The 23,343-nt window shown below is 37.8% G+C and overlaps 1 protein-coding gene across 7 annotated transcripts; it reads right to left on the bottom strand.

Annotated features, from left to right (window-relative positions):
- Positions 1 to 2,271: 2,271 nt before the first annotated feature.
- Positions 2,272 to 19,432, bottom strand: LOC308566754 (uncharacterized protein). 7 transcript variants are annotated; one of them, XM_081157424.1, is made up of 7 exons: positions 19,348 to 19,393; positions 18,933 to 19,093; positions 18,662 to 18,852; positions 18,274 to 18,331; positions 15,842 to 15,986; positions 15,472 to 15,567; positions 2,272 to 5,989 (listed from the first exon to the last, which is right to left on the bottom strand). In XM_081157424.1, exons 4-7 carry the CDS (start codon positions 18,286 to 18,288, stop codon positions 3,903 to 3,905), a joined length of 2,343 nt encoding a protein of 780 aa, XP_081013550.1. In that variant the 5' UTR covers positions 18,289 to 18,331; positions 18,662 to 18,852; positions 18,933 to 19,093; positions 19,348 to 19,393; the 3' UTR covers positions 2,272 to 3,902. The 7 variants fall into 7 exon arrangements, with proteins under 7 accessions (XP_081013550.1, XP_081013552.1, XP_081013551.1 ...); XM_081157426.1 differs by lacking the exon at positions 18,933 to 19,093 and having other exon boundaries at positions 18,674 to 18,932; positions 19,348 to 19,432; XM_081157425.1 differs by lacking the exon at positions 18,662 to 18,852 and having other exon boundaries at positions 19,348 to 19,423.
- Between the last annotated feature and the right edge of the window lie 3,911 nt (positions 19,433 to 23,343).

Raw genomic sequence — 23,343 nt, 5'->3', positions numbered from 1 at the left:
AGAAGTCCTGCCAGCCTCAGGTGTCAAGAGAGTCTATGATATTGGGTATGAATTTCAGGCCACAGTTACTATAATTTGAAATATTTCAGGACTATAAAAACAATTAAAATGTTCATTAGTGATGATTATAGTTAAAATACAGAAACATATAACCGACAAACAAAAAACTTCCATACAGAAACAAGATGTTATAAAGAGAAAAAGAGGTAAGACATTTAAGATAATTACAAAAAATGACATTAAGGCTTAGAAAAGCAGAAAGCGGTAACTGAAACACACTTTTATGGTTGTCAATAGATGACTTCTGAGAATGCATTTCCCCCACTACAGGAAAACTGGTACTGGATGACGTTTTGAATTTTGTAAATATCTAAAAATGTATCCTTAGAGATATGTACACACAGGGTTGTTTAATTAATATACTTTATTTTGTAGAGTAGTTGTAGGTTACAAAACGATTGAGAAGTACTAGTTCACACATACCCCTTCACCTCTAACCCTCTCCAGTTTCCCCTATAATTATCTTGCATTAGGTGGTACGTTTGTCACAACCCATGAGCCAATATTGATATGTGATTACTAGTCCATAGTTTACATCAGGGTTTACCATTTTACATTCTCCTGACAAACCAATGGCATGTATCCACCCCTAGAATATCTTAGAGGGTAGCTTTGCTGCCCTAAAAGTCCTCTGTAACCTACCTTTTCATCCCTTCCACTCCCACCCCCAAACCCTAGCAACCCCAGATATTTATGTGTCTCCAGTTTTATCAGAATGCATTATTGTTGGAATCATACATTATAAAGCCTTTTCAGTTTGGCTCCTTTCATTTAGCAATATGCATCTAAGGTTCCTCCATGTCTTTAGTTACTGCATCACTCATTTCTTTTTATCACCCACCCAAGCATCACTTCCTCCAACCCTGCTATAATTGCTTACTGGTATCAGGAAGTTTTGTTGTTGATTCTTTGGAATTTTCTACATAATGATGTTATCTGTGAACAGTTTTCTCTTCCTTCTAAGTCTGTGTACCTTTTATTTCATTTGTCTTCCTGCATTAGCTAGGACAAGGAGGATGTTGAAAAGGAGTGGTGACAGAGGACCTCCTTACATTGCACCTTAACTTACTAGGAAAGCATCTAGTTTCTTACCATTAAGCATATTATCTATAGCTTTTTTGTAGATGTTCCTTACCAAGTTAAGGAAGTCCCTTGTATTCTTAGATTTTTATAATGAGAGTGTTAAGATTTTGCAAAATGCTGCCCTAGCTGGTTTTGCTCAATGGTTAGAGCATTGGCCCGTGGACTGACGGGTCTCAGGTTCTATTACGGCCAAGGGCACGTACCTCAGTTGCAGATTTGGCCCCAGTCATGGTGTGTGCAGGAGGCAACCAATTGATGTCCCTCTCTCACATCGATGTTTCTCTCTCCCCCCACCCCCACTCTCTCTGAAAAGCAATGGAAAAAATATCCTCTGGTAAAGATTAAAAAAATAAAAATTTAAAAAGGTTTTGTGAAATGCTTTTCTGCATCTATTAACATGACCATATGGTATTTCTTCTTTAGCCTGCTGATGTGATGTGTCATATTGATTACCAAATGTTGACTCAGCCTTGCATACCTGGAACAAATCCCACCTGGTCATGACATATAATTATTTTATACATTGCTGGATTCAATTTGCTACTGTTTGGTTCAGTATTTCTGCATGTCTGTTCATGAGCAATATTGGTCTGCAGTTTTCCATTCTTGTAATGTCTGCCTGGTTTTGCTAGTAGGGTAATGCCAGCCACAGAATGAATTAGAAAGTATTCCCTCTGCTTTTACTTTCTGAGATTGTAGAGGATTGGTATTTCTTTCTTAAATATTGTTAGAATTCACAAAGGAACCCATCAGGGTTGATACTTTTTTATTTGGAATATTAAGTGTTGATTCAATTTAATAGATACATGTCCATTCAGCTTTATAATTCTGTGAGTTTTGGCAGATCGTGTCTTTCAAGGAATTGGTTCATCTAGGTTATCAAATTTGTAGGCACAGAGTCCACTATATTCCTTTATACTCCTTTTCATGCCCATGGAGTTAAGGGCCCTTTTTCATTTCTGATTTAGCAATTTATGTCTTCTCTTTTTCTCAGTTAACTTAGCTAGAGGTTTAACAATTTTACTGACTTTTTCAAAGAAGCTTTTGGCTTTACTAATTTTCTCGATAGATTTTCTGTTTTCAGTCTGATTTCCACTTTGATCCTTACTATTTCTTTGTTTTGCTTACTTTAATTTGTCCTTGTTTCTCTAGTTTCCTAAGATGGAAGTTTAGACTATTTATTTAGACTCTAAGATCACTAGGTTGTATAATCTTAGATTACTTGTGTAACTTAATGATGTAACTGGCTATACACAGTCAATAAAAGGCCTGGTCTAGCTCTACCCTGTCCCTGCTCCAGCCTCAACCCTCCCATTCATATAGTCAAATGTCTCCAAGGGTCCAGATACCTCTCTGGGTATATCAGACCCCTGAATTTACAGCCCAGCTTACACCCAAGTGTCATCTAGTTTGTCTGTGACTTCTCTCCTGGACCCAGTCTCGGAGGGCAACTGATTAGAGGGTTTGGATAAAGTTTAGGCTTATGGCTAGAATATTCACATATGTATACTCAAGGAACCCCATGGCTAAGATGAACTGAATGAAAAAGGGAGGCAATGAGACTAGGACCTAGACCTCCTCATGCACAGATTACATTTTATTTTTTTGTTGTTGTTTTTATTTATAACTTTTAAGTGGTTGACATTAGCTTTGCAGTCCTACTTTTAAACTACTGCTTTGGGCCCTACACACATGGGGAATGTACCTGATGTAACTACTACTAAACTAGGAATACTTATTTCCTATTCACAATTATATTGAGTTCCATTATGCATATGAAACACATATAGTTTTTGTAATATAGCACTTATACACACATAAGTCCTGTGAACTTAAGGGATGCTTCATGTATGCATTTAATGTGGCTGCCCTGATTACTCAATTTATCTCTGCTTTTAAAAAGCTTCATATTCAAATGGTTGGCAGGATTTGGAATGCAAAAGGGTATAATTAAAGCAAGAAAACTTCCTGTGGTGAAATCCTTATTCCTTTGTAAACCTGATGAAATACAGGTTCTAGATTTCTTTTTGATTTTGTAACCTGATTATGAGGATGGTTGTGCAAAGTGATAAAATTTCATAGAACTACACACACAAACACACATAGCACATGTAAAAATAGGGGAAATCTGAATATGATCTGTATCTGACACAGAAGTAGGGCACCATCAATTTCTTGTACTTGAGAATGTAATATGGTTAGGTAGGATATAATCATCAGAGGCAGCTTGGTGAAGGGCACATGAAAATTCTATGTACTATTATTGCAACTTCTTGTGATTCTATTTTTTCATTTTGCTATTTCTTTTTTGTTTTGTTTTAAAGCTTTACATTGTACAATATACATCCATAAATTACAAAATTCTGACATAAAAACCAAAACACAACTATTAATGTTATATTACATCTAAATAAGTTTTTCAAACTATATGCTTCAAATTGACAGATTTCTCTCTAGTATAAATTCTGACATAACCTACTTTGAATTTTTGCTAAAAACTTTTACAAAATAAAACATTTGTAGGGTTTTATAGCAATAATAGTTATTTGACATTCAATGGAATGTTACTACTTAACAAGACTGTCCTCTATTTGTTATAGTCTATGAGTTTGTCCCATATCATTATTTTGAAGTAAAATAAGGCCTGTTTGTGGACAAAAGTTACTGAATTCAGAATGTCAACAGAGCTTTCTCCACAGGGTGAACTTTCTGAAGTGTAGTGGGTGCTAAATTGTGACTCAACATTTCTAATATTCACTTCAATCACAAGATTTTCCTCCTGTGTGTGTTCTCTGATGTACAATGAGGTTTGACTTCTGAGAGAAGTATTTTCCACATGTGTTACATTCATAGGGTTTCTCCCCTGTGTGTGATCTCTGATGTTTAGCAAGGTCTGATTTACGATAAAAAATTTTCCCACATTCATTACATTGACAAGCTTTCTCTCCTGTGTGAGCTCTGTGATGCACTGTGAGGGATGATTTGTGACTGAAAGACTTCCCACATTCATTACATTCATAGGGTTTCTCCCCTGTGTGTTTTCTCTGATGTAGAATAAGTCCTGACTTCACACAGAAAGATTTTCCACACTCATTACATTTATAGGGCTTTTCATCTGTATGAGTTCTCTGGTGTACAATTAGAGCTGACTTATGACAGAAAGCCTTTCCACATTCACTACATTCATAGGGTTTCTCCCCTACATGAATTCTCTGGTGCTGAGTGAGTTGTGATTTCTGGCAGAAGGTTTTCCCACATTCAATGCATTCATATGGTTTCTCCCCTGTATGTGTTCTATTATGTTTAGCTAGGTATGATTTATTATAGAAGATTTTTCCACATTCCTGACATTCATAGGGTTTCTCCCCTGTATGTGTTCTATAATGTTGAGAGAGGGTGGACTTATGGCTGAAGAATTTCCCACATTCAGGACATGCAAAGGGTTTTTCCCCTGTGTGAGTTCTCTGATGTACTGTGAGGTCAGACTTCAAGCAGAAGGTTTTTCCACATTCGTAACATTCATAAGGTTTCACCCCTGTATGAATTATTTGATGCCTGGTGAGTACAGACTTGTGGTAGAAAGCTTTGCCACATACATTACATTCATAGGGTTTATCCCCTATATGAGTTCTCTGATGTTGTGTAAGATGTGACTTCTGACAGAAAGACTTCCCACACTGAAGGCATTCAAAGGGTTTCTCACCTGTATGAGTTCGCCGGTGTACTGTGAGATGTGAATTCATGCAGAAGAACTTACCACATTCATAACATTCATAGGGTTTCAGTCCTGTGTGTGTTCTCTGATGTTTAGTGAGGTCTGACTTCTGGTAAAAAGTTTTCCCACATACATTACATTGATAGGGTTTCTTCCCTGTATGTGTTCTCTGGTGTAATGTGAGGGCTGACTTGTAGCTGAAGGCTTTCTCACATTCACTGCATTCATAGGGTTTCTCCCCTGTGTGTGACCTCTGATGTTTAGTGAGGTTTGACTTCTCCCAAAACATTTTTCCACATTCATTACATTGAAAGCATTTCTGTCCCGTATGTATCCTCTGATGTCGAGTGAGGTGTGACTTCATCCAGAAAGCTTTTCCACACTCATTACATTCAAAGTGTTTCTCTCCTTTATGAGTTTTCTGAACTTGTGAGATGTATAACTTCTTCCTGAAATTATTCCCATTTTCACTACATTCACAGTGTTTCATATATGACCCATGATGCTTCAAAAAGGTAGAATTCACACATAAGGATTTCCCACAAACACTAAATTCATAATGATTCTCCTTTGAGGGCATTATCTGATGTAATAACAAGGATGGATCCTCACAGGATGTTCTTCCATATTCATTATACTCACAATCATTTCCATCTGTGATTTCTCTTTTGTGTGTATTAAATATTGCCTTTTCAAGAAAATTTTCTCGATATATGTTAAATTCAAATTTTTGCTGCAAAGTTTGAACCTTGTCGTGTTGAACAAGGTCCTCAATATGACTGGAAGTTTTCCCATTTTTAAAAAATTCACTTTTCTCTCTAATATGAGTTTCTTCATGTATAATATTGAGTAGCAACTTTCCATAGGCATTAAATTCATCAGTCTTTTTTCCTAAATAGTTTTTCTTATTGATAATCAATCCTGAAATATAGTTGAAACTCATTCCACATGAGTCACACTGACAGAGTATTTTTCTGGAAGTAAAAAAATTTGTATCCAAGTTAAATGGTTTTCGTATTACATTACTTTGCTCTTCAGTCAGCATTTTGTTATTCATGAACACAACTTCCCACACATGGTGAAACTGGTTTTCTTGGCTCCTCTCTTTCATGTAATCAGGTTTCCAAATGCCTAAAAATAAGAAAAATGCATCTTACCTATATAAATATTAACACATTTCTTATTAACGTGACCTATATACAAATGCTTTATGTTGTAGCTGACTTTGATGTCTTGTCCAGTCTCCAGGGATTAAAATAATTGCAAGTACATATTTTTTTTTCTATTTGGGATGTTTCAGGTGAGGGAAAAAAAGAAAAAAGAAAAAAAACTTGCCATAGTGGAAGAAGGGAGAAGAAACTAGCTATTAGGACACATACACTTAGTTTCCAATGTCTGAGAAATAATAGTAACTGCTTAAATCTGAATCTCTCATCATGTATCCTCCAAAAGAACTACAAGGATCTATATAAGTAGAGCAATAAAATTACCTATACTAACCCATGACTTTAGCATAACTAGGAGCTACAGAATGGTACTAAATGCAGATCACCACTAAGGAAATAAATATGCAAATATAGAAGAAACTGATATAGAGCCCAAATCTATGGAAAAAGTTAGCTATAGACTAAGGCAACCACATGTAAAAGAATAGAGAGAACTTAAAGATAATTAAGTACAAGTACAATTACTTCGAGAAAGGAAAATCCCACTGTCAGTAGGAAAATGCTGAGATGATGTTTCAGTTCTGACAGATAAGCTCAGACTACTAGGAAATCCCAAAGAGGGTACTTGTAGTAGATGGGAGTCAAGGAGGCAAGGCCTGAATGAAGTGAGGAATAAAACTGTAAAAACAACAAAATGATCTTAGAAAATAGGACTTAAGTTACAAGGAGCTTGTTATGGACTGAATTATGCCCCCCTCCAAATTCATATGTTAAATGAGTCTCCCTAATCCCAGATGTGATGGTATTTCAAGATAGGGCCTTTAAGGGGGTAAGGGAAGGTTAAATGAGGTCATAAGTGTGGAGCACTAATCCAATATGAATAGTGTTCACATGAGAAAAAGAAGGGACACCAGAGCTTGCTTGCTCTCCACACAAGTACAGAGAAAAGGCCACATGAGGACACAGAGAGAAGGTACTGCCTGCAGGCCAAGGAGAGGGGCCTCACTAAAAACCAACCCTGTGGGGCCTTCATTTTAGACGTTCAGGCTCCATAACTCTGATATAATAAATTTTTGTTATTTAAGCCACCCAGTCTGTGGTATTTTGCTACAGAAGTCCAAGCAGAAAAATAACAGACAAATAGAAAACCCAAAGAGAAAACAGATGTGACTGAAATTTTAATAGATAGCATTGAAAAAAAAAGGCATGGAAACAGAAAAAAGAACAAAAACAGCCCTAGCCGGCTTGGCTCAGTGGTTAGAGCATCAGCCCTCAGACCAAAGGGTCTTGGGTTCGATTTCAGTCAATGACAAGTACCTCGGTTGCAGGCTCGACCCGCGGCCCCAGTCAGGGCGCATGCAGGAGGCAACCAAGTGATATGTCTTTCTCACATTAATGTTTCTTTCTTTCCCTCCCTCCCTCTACTTTCTCTGAAAAGCAATGGAAAAAAATGTCCTCAGGTGAGGATTTAAAAAAAAGAAAACAAGACTAAAGAAAGAAAATTGGATCCAAAAAATTTGTGGATGAAATAGTCCGCAATTTTTTTAAATTTAAAATACAATTATATGTACATATGTATGTATGACTGCAATCTCTAAAAAGAAAAAACAAAACAATGGGGAAAAATCTAGTATTAAAAACAATAATCTAAGAAACTGTCCAAAAATAAAGAAAGATCTGATCCACATATTCAAAAGGACCATCACGAACCTGGGAAAGCTGACCTGGAACAGTCCTCTCTCAGATATACCTTAACAAAACTACTACACCTAAAAAAATGAAGAAAAAGCCGTCTGGACAAAAAGACAAAGTCTCAACAAACAAAAATGTAGGTTTGGCAATAGACTTTTGTGACCAATAAAGCAAGGATCAGTGGAGCAACACTGTTTCAGAAAAAGAAAGTAGGAGTCAAGGGTTGAATGTCCAGCCATCTTACCCTTTAAGCATCAAAGAAATAGAAAGAGGCAAACCAGTTTAGAAAGTGAAGAACTTAGGTACTACTATGATCATGAAGCCTTTTAGAAGAGAACAAACCTCAAGCAACCAAGATTTGATTGGCAAAAAAAAATTTAAAAAAATGAGCACTGGATATATTTAATCGTAGATGTAGATCTAAGACCAAAACAGAGAACAGGATAAAAAATAATATATAAATGTTACATGTTCTGTTGAAGCAAAAGTAATGCAACTAAAAAATCTTTAGGAACAGAAGAGAAAAAAGAAGAAATAAGAATAAGCTCAAAGACAGTCACATAAATAATAGAGCCTGAAGGGGGTCACTAAAACCTGAAAAATCAAATAGAGGTTTTAAGTAAGAAAATAAGCAACTGCCCGGCCGGGCGTGGCTCAGCGGTTGAGCGTCGACCTAGGATCCAGGCAATCAGGGTTCGATTCCCAGTCAGGGCACATGCTCGTGTTGTGGGCTGCAGCCGATCAATGACTCTCTCATCATTGATGTTTCTATCTCCCTCTCTCCCTCTCCTTTCCTCTCTCTGAAATCAATAAAGATATATTTTAAAAAAAAAAAAGAAAAGAAAATAAGCAACTAAGGCAAACATAAGAGATATCAAAACAAAAGTACCTACTGGGACAAAAAGGCCAAAATTTCCCAACTGCCTGCCTCTAAGAAGAACAAAGGAAATATACCAAATAGAAAAATTCGGTAAATGTGATACACTCATTAAATGTAACAATAGGAGAGAACTGAGACTTAACAAATGAGTCATATCACTAAATGTGATGGACTTAACTCATCAATGAAAACAATTTTCACAGGCAAAACCCAAATCTATGCTGTAAAGAACAGACTTTAAAAAAATGATTCAAAAAGGCTAAAAACAAAGAGATAATACATATTATTCCAGACAAATGAAAAGAGAGATGCAATTTCGATATCAGGAAGGAAAAAGAAACACTTTAAAATGCTAAAGTCCTGTGAATAGATAAAATAACAGTTATGAGTGTCTAGAGACCAAACAGTGCTCATGAAGCAGAACTCAGAGATGCAAGAAAAAAATGGAAGCATACTAAGAAGAAAATTTCAAGACAGAACAAAACAAAAAGTTATGGGGAAACAGGACAAATATAATAATCAATAAGACATGTATTATTAAACTTATAATAAAATATACCTGCATTTCAAGTGTATATGAAACATTAACAAAAACTGACATAGATAACAAACTCAGGTAATAATGCAGTAAAACTAGATATTAATAAGAAAAAATGAGCTTCCCTCTGGACGTACAAACAACTCTCTAGTAATTGGCTCTCTGGTGAGAAGGGAAACACAAACTAAAGTTGAAGGAGTTATAAAATAAAAACCAATAAAAATATTACCTAGAAAGGCTGCTGTGCTCACCACTGAACCATCAATGCAATTCTGAGACCAAAGCTGGACAAAATACATTACAAAGCTACAATAATCAAAACAACATGGTATTGGCAGAAAAATACACACACAAACCAATGAGGAAAAACTGAGAGCCTAGAAATGATTCCACATGTATATGGACAAATAATTTATGATAAAAGAGCCAAAAACATGCAATGGAGAAAATAAAGCCTCTTCCATAAACGGTGGTGGGAACATTGGAAAGCCACATGCAAAAGAATGAAACTAGACTACTGTCTGTCCCCATATACAAAAATGAACTCAGAATGGATCAAAGACCTAAATATAAGACCCAAAACAATCATAGAAGAAAACATAGGTACTACATTTATGAACCTTGGTCTTAGAAAGGATTTTATGAATTTGACGCCAAAGACAAGGGAAGTAAAAGCAAAAATAAATGAATGGGACTCTATCAAAACAAAGACGGCAACCAACCAAATGAGAGAAGGTATTTGCAAAAGCTCTAACAAGGAGTTAATATCCAAAATATAGTATACATATGTGATATGTTCAAAAGGAAACGGCTTAAGGAAGTAAAGGGAGTATCATGACACCTCAGCACATAAAGAATATCAATAAAGATAAAGAAGAGAATGAAATAAAAATTCTAAATCTGAAAATTACAATAACTATAATGGAAACTCATTAGGTCTCAACAGTAGATTGAAGTTGAAAGGAGAATTAGTGAACTGGAAGACAGACCAACAGACATTATGCAATCTAAAAAACCGAGAGAAATAAAAATGAAGAAAACAGGACCAAGACTCATATATGTAGACACCATTAACTCCACCAACATGTTCCTAAGGGAGTACCAGAAAGAGAGGTGAAATATAAGCACAAGAAATATTCAAACTAATGATGGCAAAAATCTTGTAAATTTGATAAAAGACATCAATCTGCAAATTCAAGATAAATAAACTCTAAATGGGATAAACACAGAGATCTACACCAAGATGCATCATAGTCAAAATATTTTTTAAAAAGACAAAGAGAAAACTTCTTGAGCATGACGAGAACTGTAACTCATCTCATACAAGGGAACTCCAGTAAGATTAACACCTGACTCACCATAAGAAACTATAATAGAGTCCAGGAAGTAAGATGGCATATTCAGTGTGCTGGGGAAAACAAAACCTGTCAACCGAAATAGAACTATTTTTCAAAACTAAAGGTAAAATAAATAAATCCAGATTAAAAAACTAAAAGAAACAAATAAATAAAATAATAAAATTAAATAAATAAAATAAAATAAAATACCATGAATCCACTGCTACCAGACCACCCTTACAAGAAAAAAGAAATTCTTCAGACTGAAAGCAAGTTTGGATAAAATGTGAAAATCCAAACAAACGACACTTCAGACTCAAAGACAAAAATAGGCTGAAATTTTAAAAAATAAAGACACAACATGTACACACATCCATAGAAGCCTGGAGAGACTTTACTGTATCAGACAAAATACACTTTAACACAAAATGTTATAAGAGATAAAGAGGGACATTTTGTACAGTACAAATACAAAAATGATTATAAGGGAATGCTATGAACAACTGTATGCCAACAAATTAGATAACTGATGAAATGGAAAAATTCGTAGAATAACAAAAACTAGAGAGACTGCCTCAAAAAAATTAAAAAATCTGGAAAAACCTTTAAGAAATTAAAACATGGAATTAGTAATTTTAAAGCTTCACATTTAAAAAGTCCAGGTCCAGATGATTTCACTGATGAGTTTTACCAAGTATTTTTAAAAGAATTAATACCAACTATTCAAAAACCCCTCTTGCCTAATTGTGGCGTGGGGGTTGGACAGTGGTGTCTGGAGCCATGGGGGGTGGGCAGGTGACCCCTGGAGAGGGAAAGTGATTCTCCAGTCATAGCGCCCAGAAGGCCAAAGCTGGGAAGACACTTGTCATTCAAGCCTATCTGCATTCAGATTCGCTGGTAGGCATTTCTTCTCAACATTCAGGGAAGCACAGAGCACCCAGAGAAGGGTGTTAAGGGTAGGGGAGTAGGGATGAAGATGGCCTCTTTTGTCCCCTACCAGCTGGGTTGCAGTCCCAGCTGGGTTGAGTTTCAGAGACCTGTCTTCCTATTCCATTTAAGGAGTTTTTGGGCAGCTGGAGTTGAAGGTGAGGGGATGAAAGAGAGATTGATGTGTATCAAAATCAAAACTGTTCTGTTACAGCAGCCCCTGGGGCCAAGGCAGAAACTGTGGTCTACATCTTACTTTTTGCCCTTGAGAGTGAGTAAATAAATAAATAAATAAATAACAAATAAATATTCATGTGAAAATTTGAGGAGTTGAAAATGATCAAAAAATCTTGGGGGGAAAAAGGTATAAAGTTGGAAGATTCAGCCTTCCCAATTTCAAAATCTGCTACAAAGCTACAGCAATCAAAACAATGCAGGGCCCTGGCCAGGTAGCTCAGTTGGCTAGAGCATCATCCACACACCAAGGTTGCAGGTTCCATCCCCAGTCAGGGCACATAGAAGAATCAACTAATGGATGCATAAGTAAGTGGAACAACAAATTGATGTTTCTCTCTCTCCCTTCCTTTCTCTTTCTAAAATAAATAAATAAAAATAAAAAATAAAAAAAGATGAGGTACTGGCATAAGTACAAATATATACATCTATGGAATGAAATTAGAGTCCAAAAATAAATCCTAATAAATATGTTCAGTTCATTTTTAATAAGTATGCCAACATGATTCAATGGTGAAAAAAATAGCTTTTCAACAAATGGCACTGAGGCAATTGGATGTCTACAAACAGAACAAACCCCTTCCTCACGCCATATACAAAATGGGTCAGACCTAAATGGAAGAGTTATTTACTTCTTAAAATATAGGGGTAAATCTTTGTGTCCTTGGGATAGGCAGAACCCTTTTAGATATAACACCAAAAACAAACGGGAAAAAAGGAATAATAAATTGTACTTCATGAAAATTTTGCTGCAAAGTACGAAGTCAAGATAGTGAAATAACCACCCACAAATGAAAGAAAAATCTGCAAATTACATATCTAATTAGAGACTGAAGTACCTATAGAATATGGAAAGAACTATTTCAATTCAACAATAAAAAGACATAAGTAAAATATTGACAAAGCAATTCACTTTTGAATATTAAGCTTGTTTCCTGCAAACTTACTAAAATAACTTAATAGTTCCAGAAATTTGCACTTCTTGAGGATTTTCTACTTAAACAATCATGCCTCTGTGAAAAAGGAGTCTAATTTCTTCCAGAGCCATCTGTATACTTTTTATTTTCCTGTCTATTGCATGACCTAAAATTTCAGGTAGGACACTGAAAGAGTGTTGAGACAGGACATCCTTGCCTTGCTCCTTGTATTATGAAGAAAGCATCCAGTTTCTATTAAGTATGACAATAACAGGTTTTTACTGATAAATGTTTTTCATTAAGTTGAGGAAATTCCCCTCTATTCCTAGTTTGCTGAGTTTTGATCGTGAATAGGTATTGGATTTAGTCAAATGCTTCTTCTGCATCAATTAATATATATGATCATATTATTTTTCTCTATATAGCCTGCTGATAGGGCGGATTCTATTAATTGATTTTTGAATGTTGAACCAGCCTTGCACACCTTGAATAAATCCTACTTGGTCATGGTATCTAATTCTTTTTATACAGTGTTGGATTCTGTTTCAATTTCTGCATCTATGTTCATCTTATGTCATCATCTGCTTTTGAGGTTAGGGAAAGAAAGACCTTAAAGAAAAACTAAGGAAGGTTCCCTCTAAATACAGAATAACCTAAGGAATCTATAAGAAGGCTGGTATAGCTAATACAAAATTCAGCAAAGTTTCAGAGTAAAAGATCAACACCCTAAATCAGTTGTGTTTCTATATACCTGCAATGAACAATCTGAAAGAAAATTTAGAAAGCAATACAATGTATAATAGCATCTTATTTAGCCTATGGTGGACTACACTGATTGATTTTTTGAATGTTAAACAGCCTGCATACCTGGAATATATCCCACTTGGTCATGGTATATAATTCTTTTTCTACATGGCTGATTTCTATTTGCTAGTATTTTGTTAATAATTTTTGCTAGATTTACGGGAGATATAGACCTGTAGTTTTATTATTTTTGTACTATCTCTGTATGATTTCAGTATCAGAATAATAAACTTCTTAGGAAGTGTTTCCTCATCTTCTACTTTCTGGAAGACATTGTGTAAAATCATTGTTAATTCTTTAAATGTTTTGTAAAATTCTCCAGTGATGATATTCCACATTTCTTTTCAATTGGAGCTTTTTATTTAAAATTTCTTTAGTTAGAATTATCTATGACACTTTCTATGACAATCTATAGGCCATTCAAATTATGTATATTATCTTGATTAAGTTTTGATAGTTTGGGGTTTCTAAAGAATTGTTCCATTTCTTTAAATTGTCAAACTATGGGCATAATTGTTGACAACACTCACTTATTATCCTGTTAATAGGTACAGAAATGATTTCCCTTTCTTTCCTGATATTGCTGATTTTTTAATATTTGTCAGTATTATTTTTGTCAATATTGCTAAAGGTGTATCAATTTTACTGTTTTTCCCCCCAAAAAAACAGATTTTTGTTTCATTCTTTTTCTCTATTCTTTTCCTATTTTCAACCTCACTAACTTCTGCTCTTTATTTTCTTTCTTCTACTTGCTTTGGGTTTACTTGGCTCTTTTCCAGTTTGTTTGTGGTTTTTTTTAATATATCTTTATTGATTTCAGAGAGAGAGAGAGAGAGAGAGAGAGAGAGAGAGAGAGGGAGAGAGGGAGAGAGGGAGAGAGGGAGAGAGGGATGTGGAAACATCAATGATGAGTCATTGATCGGCCGCCTCCTGCACACCCTGACTGGGGATCGAGCCCGAAACCCGGGCATGTGCCCTGACCGGGAACTGAACCTCGATCTCCTGGATCCTAGGTCGGGGCTGAAAGTTTGGCTTTTTTAGATTCCACAAATAAGTGATACAATACAGTTCTTATCTTCCTTTGTCTGACTTACTTAGCACAATGTGCTCAAGGTACATTCATGTTGTGACAAATAGCAGGATGGCCTCTTTTGTCATAGCTGAATAATGTTCCATTGTGTGTGTCTGTGTGTGTGTGTGTGTGTGTGTGTACACACATATATATACATATTTACCATATCTTCTTTATCCATTCATCCACTTATGGGCACTCAGGTTGTTTCTGTATCTGGCTATTGTGACTAAGACTGCAATAAACGTGGTAGTGCATTTATCTCTTCAATATTCTGTTTTCATTTCCTTTCAGTACAAACCCAGGAGGTGAATTGCTGGATCAAGTAAATCTATTTTTAATTTTTGAGGAACCTCCACAGATTTCCACAGTAGCTGAACCAATTACATTCCCACCAACAATGTACAAGTATTCCCTTCTTAAAACATTCTTGCAAACACTTGCTACCTCTTGTCTTCTAGATGCTAGCCATTCTAACAGGTGTGAAGTGATATCTCATTGCAACTATGATCTGAATTTCCTTAATGATTAATGATGATGGCATCTTTTCATGTACCTGTGGCCATTAGCACTACTTGAATAAACTCATTAAGAGACATTATTTTTTCACTAATATACTCTCAGCTCTTAGAAAATGACTGGCACATAGCATGTACTCAAAAATTATTTGAGTCAAAAAATGAGTGTATAAAAGAAAGCCTGATAACAGCAGGAATGCAGGGCAGTGAGGTAAGGTGAGCAACTGAATTGTCTGAAAAATATACAATAACTGAAATAAACAGTGTAAAGACAAAATGGGCAAAAACTGGACTGTTGGTAAATATAAGAAAAGTAAATATTCAACAAGTGAATCAAAAAGGAGAAGCTTTTTTGTAATAGTGGTATCTGGATGTTTGATTCCATAGTCAGTATTCTTAGTCATTTCCAAGGATCAAGGACCTCTAAAGAGATATTCATGAAAAAACATCTCAAAGTTGTGAACCTCTGGATTAACCAGAGGAAAATAAAGCCCCTGACGTTCATCCGTAGAGTACACATTAACATACCTGGGAATCTCTGGGTTGGGCATTCTTCCTCCAATATCCATGGCTCCTCTCCTCGCTCCAACCTGAAGATCACCTCAGGTTTGGTGACACAATACCCTGTCAAAGTGAAATAATTTAGGACTTGGACCAGGCAGCCTAGACTGCAGGGGCTCTAAAAGAGGAGGAAGCTTCTGGAGTTGGTCAATGAAGGTGCCACTGAACATTCATTGGAGAGGTAAACACAGATACCTTCCTGGTGTCCAAAAGTGATCAATCAACATTGATTCCTGAATTCTAATCTTAACTGTCATTGAACTCTACAGTGTCTCTATGGTTCATAATTAGAAAAACTTTCAAATGCCATTTAGAATCACACAGTAACAGACCTTACCCACTGAGACGAGGTTGCTGTAGTTCTCTAGCATCACGTCTCTATACAGGGACCTCTGACTGGGGTCCAGGTGCTGCCACTCCTCCTGGGTGAAGCCCACAGTCACATCCTTAAATGACACTGATGCCTGGAAGATCTGTTCACCCTGAAATGTTCAGAATTAGGTAACATGGAAAAAGATGTATGGGAACTAATCCTTACCATGATTACTGTTCAGAGATTAGCAAAATGGTTTATAGAACACTTGCTGGTTCAATTCCCAGTCAGGGCACATACCTGGGTTGCGGGTTTGATCCCCGGCATGGGAGTGTACAAAAGGCAACCAATGGATACTTCTCTCTCACATCGATGTCAATGTCTCTCTCTCTCTCTCTTTTCCTCTCTCTAAGCACATCCTCAAGTGAGGATTAAAAAAATTTAAAAAAATAAAAATAAAAAATTAAATTAAGATAAAATAAAATAAAATAAGATCCTTTCATCACATCTATTTAAAAAAATTCCAGATGGATTAAGGTACTAAATATTTTTTAAACTTTTTTATTTTTAGACAAAATATTGAAAAATTTTCATTAGGCCCATGGGGTAAGGAAAACAAGAATAAAAGACAGAAGACACGAAGGGTTGTATAAAAGTTTCAGAAAGCATGCTGTTAAGTTAATAGACAAAAAAACATACTGAGTAAAGAGAGTTCTCACAAAAGTCAGTAGAAAACCTGAAAAGCCATAAATTTATGAAAGTTTTACAACCTCAATGATCAGACACATGAAAATTAAACAGTGAGCCCTAGCTAGTCTGGTTCAGTGGTTAGAGCATCAGCCCACGGACTGAAGGGTCTTGGGTTTGATTCCAGTCAAGGGCACGTACCTCGATTGTAGGCTCGATCCCCAGCCCCATTTGGGGCATGTTTCTTTCTCTCTCTCTTCCCCTTTCCCTCCCTTCCACTCTCTCTGAAAAGCAACAGAAAAAATATCCTCAGGTGAGGATTAAAAAACAATAAGCCCGGACAGCGTGGCTCAGCCGGAGAACATCAATCTATGATCCAGTAGATCACGGTTCGATTCCCAGTCAGGGTACATGCCCGAGTTTCGGGCTCAATCCCCAGTGAGGGGTGTGCAGGAGGCAGCTGATCAAGGACTCTCTCATCATTGATGTTTCTCTCTCTCTTCCTTCCTCTCTCTGAAGTCACTAAAGATATATTTTAAAAAATAATAATAATTAATTAAACAGTGAAGTTTTTCACACATTAGCATAGAAGTAATTTTTTATATCTGGAGAGAAAAGTAGTCTTCTAATTAATAATAATATACCTAGAAAAATTAGAAATCCTCATATTCTACAACTCAAAAATATTAATTATAAGACTCTAGAACAGTGATTCTCAAAATTAGTAGGTGTCAGCATCACATGGATGCCTTATTAAAACACGATTGCTGGGTCTCATCCCAGAATTTCTCTCCCATGAGTTTGGAATGGGGCATAAGAATCTGCATTTCAAACAAGTTATGCTGCTGCTCTGGTCAAAGAACCTCACTTCAAGAAGCACTGCTCTAGAGTCTAGAAATACATATTTTTAAAAGCACCCAAAACAATAAACTGTATTGCTCAACTATCTACATATTTCTTCAATGTACACAGAGATAAAACGGAAAGACTAGCGGACAAGGGATGAAAACTTAGAACTAGACTAGGGACACAATGAGGAAGACTCCAAACACGAGCCCTCTTTTGGGAGATGGTAGGAGAAGTAGACAAAGGAGACCTTCCAGGAGAGAGCAGTCTAGTCTGTAGGGTAACGTAGCCGCTGCTCAGGATAGGCAACTACGATTAAGTCACTGGTGACCTTTACCCGGGTAGATTCTAAAGAGTGGAGGGGAAGAGGCAAGACAGAATGCTATGGGGTGAAATTAGACTGAGAAACTCTGAAACATTTACTAGAGAACTTAACTTTTAACCATTTGCTGCACACCTTATACACACAGCCTAGCTAAGATAAAACAGTTACGGAGAGTTTTTGCAACAGACATGCAGGCCATTCATTCCTCTAAACATACTAGGTTTTATTCTAGGAACAAACAAGACCATCCTGAAACTGACTGCTTGAACCACAAAAGGGTCCTGGACCCTTTTGCTTCCAGTGAGGAACAGTTTGAGGCACTCATTGTGTCCTGAACAGAATTTTCCTGTATCCAAGTGTCTTCCTTTCCACCACGGTTATCAGAAATATCAGAGACATACTTGCGAGTCTACCTAGAAACTCTAATGTATATTAACAATCAGTATAAATCTACAAGCCACCATGGCCCTGCTACGGATCTGTTACTTTACATTTCCTGTGAAGTTTGATATTTAGCACCAATTTCCCATCTTAATGTATAGATTCTTAGAAATCAGACAGAGTCTACTGTAAAATAAAGTGGAGACAGACAACTTACCTGGGATTTGTTCATTTTCTGGTGTTCTTGGGAAAATGTAGACAACTCTGAAGATATGCTGGGTTACAAGAAGAAAGGAGTCATGACAGATCTGGCCTGCCTGGCAGCTCCTGAAGTCTCCTGCCCTATGAAGCCATACTGACCCCCCCCACAAGTAGTCAGTAAGATTGTCAAGACCCCTTTGACCTTCAGAAGGTACAGGGGGACGATGAAGGACCACCTATCTGACTCTAATATAATCGTACAGCTTTGGGCATAAAATGTTTAGTGCGTTAATATAAGTATTTGCTTCCTATGGGTTTTTTAATAGTTTAAATCTCTCCTGGTGTTCACAAAAACATTTTAATAACAAACCCGATTAAAACCTAATGAAGGAAGGAACACTAACCCCTCACCAAACCTGCTGTAAAGAATTCTGAGGGCTCAGCTCTTTATCCTTGTTCCTCGTAACTTTACTAAATCTTTAGTCAGTGACTCCGAAGAAAGCTATACAGAGCAGCGCTTCAGGGAAAGGTCTATGTTGCCATTTATCTTTGCCGCCATTTCTCCAAGGGGTCTCTCGCACACGCCTCCTTCCACCTGCGTGGAAACAGTCAGTCCTGGCTACCTGGCTTCCCGACCTCGCCACGAGCACCGCTCAAGCTGAATAAGCCGCTAACCTGCAGGAGGACAGCGAGGCGAAAACAGGTAGTTCTCCAAAATCCTCCCCGAGCGCGAGCGCGAGCGCGGGTCGGGACGGCAGCCGCGCGTCCCGGCGCGGGGCCGGGCGCCACGGGCGGCGCTGCGCACGGGAACCGACAGCGGGGGGCCAGGAGCCGTCCTTCGGGGAAACGCGGGTGGAACAGGCCGCTGTGGCCGCGGGGCCGCACCCGCACCGCGCTGCCGGGCACACGGCGGGGTCCCGACACCCGGCCCGCGGACGGCGCCCCGCGCCCCCCCCCCCCCGCTCCGCCGGGCTGGTCACGTGGGCGCTCCCGCTCCCCGTCCCGACCGGGGGTCCCCAGGGCTCCTCCGCACGCCGCCCCCGGCAGCCTCCGCGCGAGCCCGCCTCCGTCCCGAACGCCCCGCGCTCACCCGCGCTCCCTCCTCCGCTGACACCGGCCCCGCACCCGCCTGCCGCGCGAGGCCCGAGACCGAGAGCGAAGGCGACGGTGTGGAGGGAAGGGCGGTACTAGGCATGCGCAGGAGGCCGCTCGCCGGGCCGGGGCTGCCTCCCCCCACCCCGCCCCCACCCCGCTCTGCGCCCCAGCCTTTCGGGACTGGCGGAGGGGCGCAGCCTCTCGTAGCCCTTGGGCAGTTTGGGGAGGTCTGAGAGAGGTCCCGGTTCCGCCAGGGGCTCCCCAGAAGTTATGGGTGCCGCTGGGCTCTTTGCGCGGCGCGGGTTAGACCGGAGCTGCGGAGCGAGGCAGCCCGCAGTCCCCGCGCTCTGGAAACGTCACGGAGCCAACGCGCGAGCACCCGGCCCGTGGCGCCCCGTCCCCGCGCCCGGGCGGCGCCGCTGACCCCCCCGCGTGGCGCCTCCCTCCCCTCCCCTCTCCCGGGGTCGTCGGGGACACATCCCGGGGAGGGCTTCAAGGAAGGATGAATCGTATCGTGCACCCGAAAATAATACAATCAATGTGAGATTGTGTGCCAGCTATACTTAAATAAAAAACAAGACGAGAAGTGTTACTTCTTTCACAGTAAAACATATTAATGACAGTCCATCAGATATAACAATGGTTGAAGTGCATACACTTAAAAAAACACATGAAGCTAGTTGATAAAATGGAAGGGAGAAAGAGACGTCAAACAATAAGACTTGGAAAAATCAATAGAGGAAATTTAGAAAATTCACAAATGTGTGCTTAGAGGGAAACTTATAGCTCTAAACATCTATATTAACAAAAATGATTTTTCTGTTGTTAATACTCACCAAAGGATATTTTTTCCATTGATTTTTAGAGAGAGGGGAGGGGAGGGGGGAGGGGAGAGAGAGAAGCATCAATGTGAGAGCGACACCCCATTGGTTGCCCCCTGCACACGCCTGGGGCGGGGGATGGAACCTACAACCCAGGTACGTGCCCTTGACCGTGAATCAAACCCACTTCCCTTCAGGGTGTGGGCTGAAGCTCTAACCACTGAGCCACAGCTGGAATGATCTTAAGTCAACAACCTGACCACTCAACTTAGGAAACTGGAAAGTAAACCCAAAGCAAGAAGGAGGAAGTAAATAATAAAGAGCAGAAACATGTGAAATAGGACAAAATTAATAAAGCCAAAAGTTAGTTTTTGAAACTATCAACAGAACTAATAAACTTGTAGTGAGAATGACCATAAAAAAATAGAGAAAAAACAAATATCAAAAACAAGAATCAAAGAGGGGACATCACTACTGACATTACAAAAATTAAAATTACTATGAGGAAATATATAAACAACTGTGTATAACTCAGATGAGATGCACAAAATCCCACAAAGGCACAAATTTACTGATAATACTCAAGAAGAAATAAAAAATCTGACCAACCTTATAATAAGTAAAGAGACTCAATCAGTAATAATAATTTCAAAAAACTTCTCAACAAAATAAGTCCAGAATTTAATGGCTTCCCTGGTATAGTCTATCAGATATTTATAGAAGAATTTATACAAATCCTTTAAAAACTTTTCCACAAAATAGAAGAGAAGGAAACACTTCCCACCTTATTCTCTTTGGCTAGTATCACTCTGATACCAAAATTTTAAAAAGCATCACAAGCAAAGAAACTACAGGCCAATATCTCATAAATAGGGATGCAAAATTTTTCAACAAAATACTAGCAAACTAAATCTAGCAATATATTAAAAATGATTATGCACCATAACTATGTGAGATTGATCCCAGAAATGCAAGGTTAATTTTAACATGAAAAAATCAGTAATGTAATTCAACATATTAATAGCATAGGCAAAACCCACATGATCAACACCCCTGCATGATAAAAACACTCAAGCTGCCCTGGCCAGGGGGCTCAGTTGGTTGGAGGACCATACCCGAGGCACTGGGGATGCAGGTTGATCCGAGGTCAGGACACGTGCAGGAGGCAGCCACTGAACGCGTGGATGGGCAGAGCAGCAGGTCAACGTTTCTCTCTCTCTCTCTCTCTCTCTCTCTCTCTCGTCTCTCCCTCTCTCTTCCTCCCTCTCTCAAATCAATAAATAAAAACTTTTTTAAAAACACTCAATCTAAAAATAGAAGGGAACATCCTTAACCTGGTAAGTGGGATCTATGAAACACCTACAACTAACATCATACTTAATGTTGAAAAATTCAACCTTTTCCATCTTAGATTAGGAATTAAGACAAAAATGTTCATTCTCACCACTTTTATTCAACATTATACTGTTCAGTAATATATTGCACTGTTCAGCAATGTGTTCAACATTGTTAAACACTGAACATTAGGTAAGGCATTAGGTAAGAAGAAGACATCCAGGTTATAAAGAAAGGAATATCACTATCTTTATCTGTAGGTGAAGTGATCTTGTTCAGAGAAAATCCTAAGGAATTTATTTTAGAAACTACTAAAACAAACATGTTAAGCAAGTTTGTAGGACACAAGGTCAATATTTTAAAATTGTATTTCTATACATACACTAGCAATTAATAATCTGAAAATTAAATTAGGAAAATAATTCCATTCAAAATAGCATCAAAAAATTTAAATATTTATAAATATATCTAACAAAGGAAATGCAAGACTTGTACACTGAAAGCTACAAGGAAAAACAACTCTTCTCTGGAAGATTACAACACCTACTTGAACAAAATCTGCCAAACTTCCACAGAGTATTCTAAAGCTTTTCTTTCCCCTATGAAACGTATCTTGATTCCCACGTTGGAAAAACACTCTCTTTGATCGTTCCCTCTATTGCAACTGCTTAATTAGAGTAGCCCTTCCATTCATTTGGGTCACAGAATTTAGACACCATAGAGGGTTAACTCCAGAAATAAGTGTATTTAAATATAGATTTTTAGGAAGTATTATATAATGAAAATAATATATATAAAGCAGTGAGGAAAGAATGGAAGATTCAATCAATCATGTTAGGACTACTAGTTAGCCATCTAGAATGAAAATAAGATCTATGCATACCTCACATATAACAAATAAATTTTGCATGGATTCAAGAATCTAAAAGACAATATGTGCATTTTTTTGTATTAATTCTTGATTAGGAAAGTATGATATTAAAGACAAACCACAAAGTTAATGACCAAAAAGTGTTGTTAGAAAAATATTTGAAACTTGAATCTCAGGGGGAAAAGATGAAAAAGGTTTAAAACCTAATAAACTAAGAAAAAAATGTTTGTTACATATGTAAGACACAAGTAATTTAATTAAAAAGCAGGTTTTACAGCCAGCCAGTGTGGTTCAGTGGCTGAGCACCAACCCATGAACCAGGAGGTAATAGTTCTATTCCGCGTCAGGGCACATGCGGGTTGCCAGTGGATTCCCAGTAGGGGGCATGCAGGAGGCAGCAGATCAATGATTCTCTCTCACTGATGTTTCTATCTCCCTTCCTCTCTTGGAAATCAATAAAGCCATGTTTAAAAACAATACTTAAAAAAATGCAGGGAGAGATTAATCAAAGAACCTACATGCATAAATGCATTATCCATGGACACAGACAATAGTATGGGGAAGGCATGGGGGTGGAGAAGATACGGGGTGGAGGAGATCAATGGGGGAATAAAAGAGAGACATCTGTAATACTTTCAGCAATAAAGATAAGGGTTTTTTTAATTCAAAAACCAGGTTTTACAAATCAATGCAAGTACTGATGCTACAATAAAGATAGGCTAACCACGAACAGGCTTTTAAGAAAAAAGAAAATACAAATAAAAATAAAAACAATAAAAAAGTAGTGATAAGGAAAAACATTCTAGTCTATGTTAAAAGGAAAATAATATTTGGTATATAAAATTGGGAAACAAATTCTAAGTATTATCCAGGGTTTACATGAGTTTGAGAAATTGTTCACTAACTCATTTTTTTTTAAATTTATCTTTATTGTTGAAAGTATTAGATATCCCTCCTTTTGTCC

The sequence above is a fragment of the Miniopterus schreibersii genome (assembly GCF_964146895.1).
Source record: "Miniopterus schreibersii genome assembly, chromosome: 14".
Lineage (NCBI taxonomy): Eukaryota > Metazoa > Chordata > Mammalia > Chiroptera > Miniopteridae > Miniopterus > Miniopterus schreibersii.
The sequence above is the reverse complement of the archived record's forward strand: the minus strand, read 5'-3'. Positions and strand labels throughout refer to the sequence as shown.

What these genes read in the sequence shown, in the direction of transcription:
- LOC308566754 (XM_081157426.1), bottom strand. An exon ending in CAGCAACCTCGTCTCAGTGG is followed by an intron (nt 15,568 to 15,841) that starts GTAAGGTCTGTT and finishes TCACTTTGACAG; the next exon opens with GGTATTGTGTCACCAAACCT. An exon ending in CCCAACCCAGAGATTCCCAG is followed by an intron (nt 5,990 to 15,471) that starts GTATGTTAATGT and finishes TCTTATTTTTAG; the next exon opens with GCATTTGGAAACCTGATTAC.